The sequence below is a fragment of the Abrus precatorius genome, unplaced genomic scaffold (genome assembly GCF_003935025.1).
Source record: "Abrus precatorius isolate BTA unplaced genomic scaffold, Abrus_2018 Scaffold7, whole genome shotgun sequence".
NCBI classification, from domain to species: domain Eukaryota; kingdom Viridiplantae; phylum Streptophyta; class Magnoliopsida; order Fabales; family Fabaceae; genus Abrus; species Abrus precatorius.
In genome coordinates, this window is record NW_020874417.1 from 4755650 (window position 1) to 4759588 (window position 3939).

General features: G+C 38.4%; 1 protein-coding gene across 1 annotated transcript; it reads right to left on the minus strand.

Moving 5' to 3' along the window:
* Nucleotides 1–3195, minus strand: LOC113870846 (probable pectate lyase 12). The gene is made up of 4 exons (XM_027507354.1): nucleotides 3065–3195; nucleotides 2447–2907; nucleotides 290–938; nucleotides 1–202 (listed from the first exon to the last, which is right to left on the minus strand). Exons 1-4 carry the CDS (start codon nucleotides 3193–3195, stop codon nucleotides 1–3), a joined length of 1443 nt encoding a protein of 480 aa, XP_027363155.1.
* Between the last annotated feature and the right edge of the window lie 744 nt (nucleotides 3196–3939).

Sequence of the window (3939 nt, forward strand, 5' to 3'; positions counted from 1 at the left end):
TCATAGAACTAATGTTAAGGTTGTCGTACGAGATAACAAGCACGACAATGCAACGAAAACAGATAGAATAATCAAGTTAGGTGAAGGTGGGAACACCATTGTGCTCCGGGACATATCGTCAGTGTATTCTGGGCCGATATCTGAAATATAAGTGCCACCATCGTTGGGTCCTCTAGTCCACATTCCGAGATTATTGTCCCTGCTCATTCATCATATTTTATGAAAATCAAATAGACAAATTCACAAGAATATTTATATTTATTGACTATATAGTAATTTAATATAATACCTGGCAACGCCGAGAACACCAGCGGACATGGTGAGGAGGGAAATGCGATCTGCAGACTTAGGTTCAACGCTGTAAGCCTTTTGATACTTAGCCTCAGCGCCTTGGCCAGAAGCCACAAAGAATGCTCCATTGAGCATAACATCTCCTTCGGACCGCCAATTCCAGCCACTCCAATCCCCTTCGCCAGAGTCCAACCTCTTGGTCACTTCCTTGGCGTAACCATCCTCAGGCGCAGTGTAGCGGTTCCCTTGGCTGTTAATCGTGGGTGCCCCACTCCCCCCAATGGCATACATCTCCCAGCGCGTGAAGTCGTTGTTGACCACGTGGATGTATCCCAGCCTGCAACGTGGCATCCTCTGCACCAGCTGCTCCCCGAAGTGGTTGAAGGCTATCGTCACCTGCATCCCGGAGTCTGGCAAGTAGTGGTCGCTGTGCCCCAGTAGCATCACTTCGTTGTGGTGTGAAAAGTGGTTGTTTGAGATCGTTATCCCCGTTGAACCCATCACTGCGTCTATTAAACCGTCCTTGCAACGCGACAGCGTGCAGTGGTCGATCCATATGTCCTTTGCTCCGAATATCGATATTCCGTCGCCGTCTGATTCTGTTCTGTACCCGTAGTGCTCTGGGCTCGACCGCACGTTAGCGTTACCTTTCAGCGTCAATCAAATTATTATTATTATTATTATTGTCATCGAATCGCAATAATACTGCGGTTTTGTTGGTGAAAAAGGTTAATCATTATTTGCTAAGAGGATACCTTGAATCACTTTGAATGAAAAAGAACATCATTATTTCTCCACTTGAATCTATCTTTATCCTATGTTTAAAGTAAAGAGGTCTGTCTCCTGTTCACAGTCTAAAGATAAAGAAATGCGGTGTGAATAATTACATGGATAACCAGGAGGTTCATATCCATATTTGGGGTTTGGGCAGACGAAGGAAGTGAGACAGGAAAAAGAGAGAGAGAGAGAGAGAGAGACCAGAGATGTAATCGATGAATCAAAAAAGATTTTAGAAAAAAGGGATGACATATAAATATAAAAAATATAATACTTGTAATTAAATTACTAGTGTTAATCTGCATAAGTTATAACACATATATATCTTCAAGAGAATAACAAAACAATGCCCGTCATAAAACAAAAGAGAGAGAGAGCTAAAATAAGAAAATTTTTAATAAATCTTTTTTTCACTAATGACATAACGCTCTCTCCCTCACCATAGTTTGGTTAAATTGGCAAATACATAAGTTCTCTTACGATGTATTTAGATGAAAAAATAAAATAAAAATTTATTAAAATTTTATTTATAATAATCACAGAAAATTTATTTAATAAAAAATTTAAATCTTTTATTATGATATTTTTTCTTAATAAAACAATTACATTTTTACTATTTTTTATACTTATAAAATTATTCAATAAAAAATGAATTATATATATCCCGCCACTCCTTCCCTCCCTTTTTTCCATTTTGGGGTCGTTTCTTTAATGTGTTCCCCAAATAAAAGAAATATTTCCTTTATTTGTTAGTGCAACTTAAATTTAAACAAGAAAATATATAATATTCACTAATTTCTTTCCCCCTCGTAGAATTCCTCAATCCAAACGGACCTAAAAACACAAGTTTTTTTCCATAAAATAATTTGGGGGGAAAAAAAAACTGATTTTGTATTCCTCGCCACGAGCTTTTCAGTCGCTCTCTTTAGTCTAGTTCATTTGCTATACAAAGCTAAAAAAATATAAAAGAAATACACCTTTGTGTTTTTTTAAATGATTGGATTTTCACAAATTATGACTTGAGCATAAACTTATCCCTTCTAACTTTTGTTCAAGAATTAATTTAGAAAATTTCACCACAAACTTTCATGGAAAACCAAAGACACCAATTCCTAAATTTTGTCAATTTTAATACATCCCATACCTTAAAAAAAAGTGTGTGCGTTAGAAAGCAGTTACATTAGTTCCTCTTAACTTTTGCTAACGTTGAAAAGCATTTCACACTCGACAATGACATTTGGAAAAGAAAAAGGTGTTACACTACAAACAATGTCATAACTGAAAAGAAAAAGGTGAAAAAAAAAAAAAGACAATGCTACTTGGCGCAGGAGTAAAACAAAAGTGAAAATAAGGCTAATGAAGGAAGGATTTAACTTACCGGAGGGGTGACAATGGTGGATGTGAATGTTGTGTATGATGACGTTACTTATATACTGCAAAGTAATGCACCCTCCACCCACAATGTGAACATCAGCGCCACGCCCATCAATGGTCTTGTAGCTGTTAAAAATGAGTTCTTGAGAGAGCTTAATCATCATATTACTGGGGAAAACGATCCACAAAGGCTCATTCTGTATAACCGCGTATCTAAGCGTGCCAGGTTTTGGGTTAACAGGGTCATCATCTGAGGAATCAGTAACAATGTAAAATTGACCACCTTTCCCTCCCATTGCGTTCTGGCCGAACCCAATTGCACAATCAGCTAGTCTTTGCCTGTTGTTGGCCCAATCTGGGTCGCATTTCCAGCAATCGTCGATGGGGTTCCCCGTTAGGCACGACCCCACCTCTTTCTCTGACACTGCGAGCATTTCCCTTCTTGTAATTGAGGCATTCACCTTCCTACATAAAAAAAAAAAAAAAAATGCTTTTTTTTATGACCCATGTGCCAAGGTTAACACTTTTCTATCTTGCTTGAAGTAACGTGGGATACTAGCACTTGGCAATGTAAATGGAAAAATAAAAACAAGAAGAATAATGGGGCAAAGAGGTAAGGTACCTGTGAAGTTCTCGGGCAACGGATTCGGGGTCTGGGTGTTGGCCGGGCAGAGTGAGGTTGAGCATTGCTGTTCCATGGGGTAAAAATGAGGCCAGAATAGAGATTAGTATAATGTAGGTTGTTTGGAGCATTGTGAATGAAAGGGGTTGCTCGCTGTAAGGGTTGCTTCTTCTTGCTGCTATCACAAGTACAGGCACTCCGTTCATTCACTCACTCAGCTCAGTCATTGTGGTAGGGTAAAGGGTTGGTAGGCACCGTGGCTGCTCTGAAAGGTTGTTAGTACTTGCTACACTTTGTTTAAGAGCATTAATAAACAGTGAAACTCCGTGATTAAAGGAATTAGAAACCAAAGCCCAAAGGGGTGGAGTGTCACTCTGGGAACAAATGCATACCATTTTACTTTCTTATTTTTGAACATTACACTTGATTCAATTTTACAAATATTATTTTATATATTTATTTAGAAGAAAAAAATTATTCAGTGCTCAGTTTTACTGTGCTACAGTATTTACTTTTGGTTCTGTATTACTTTTGATTAAAAAAAGGGGGAAGGAGTGAGGATGGGCATTGAGCAATGTTACGAGGAAATCACGCTGACCCTGTTATCGAGGAAGTGGTCACAACTCAGAAATTTTGGTTCGTTGTAGAGACTCATTCGGCCCTCGGGAGTGGAATAGTGTTACGGATTAGAGCAGTGGCATTTGGCCCTGCTTTTTAACACAACGGCCGAATAGTACTTGTAATTCTGACACCTTCGATAGTAACGTGGATTAGTGAAGGACCAAGACAAAAGGAATAGTTAATTAAGAACATTCTTCCACTCCATCAACTGTTTTTCACTTTTCAATCAATTTTTTTTTAATGTCTGTTTCTAT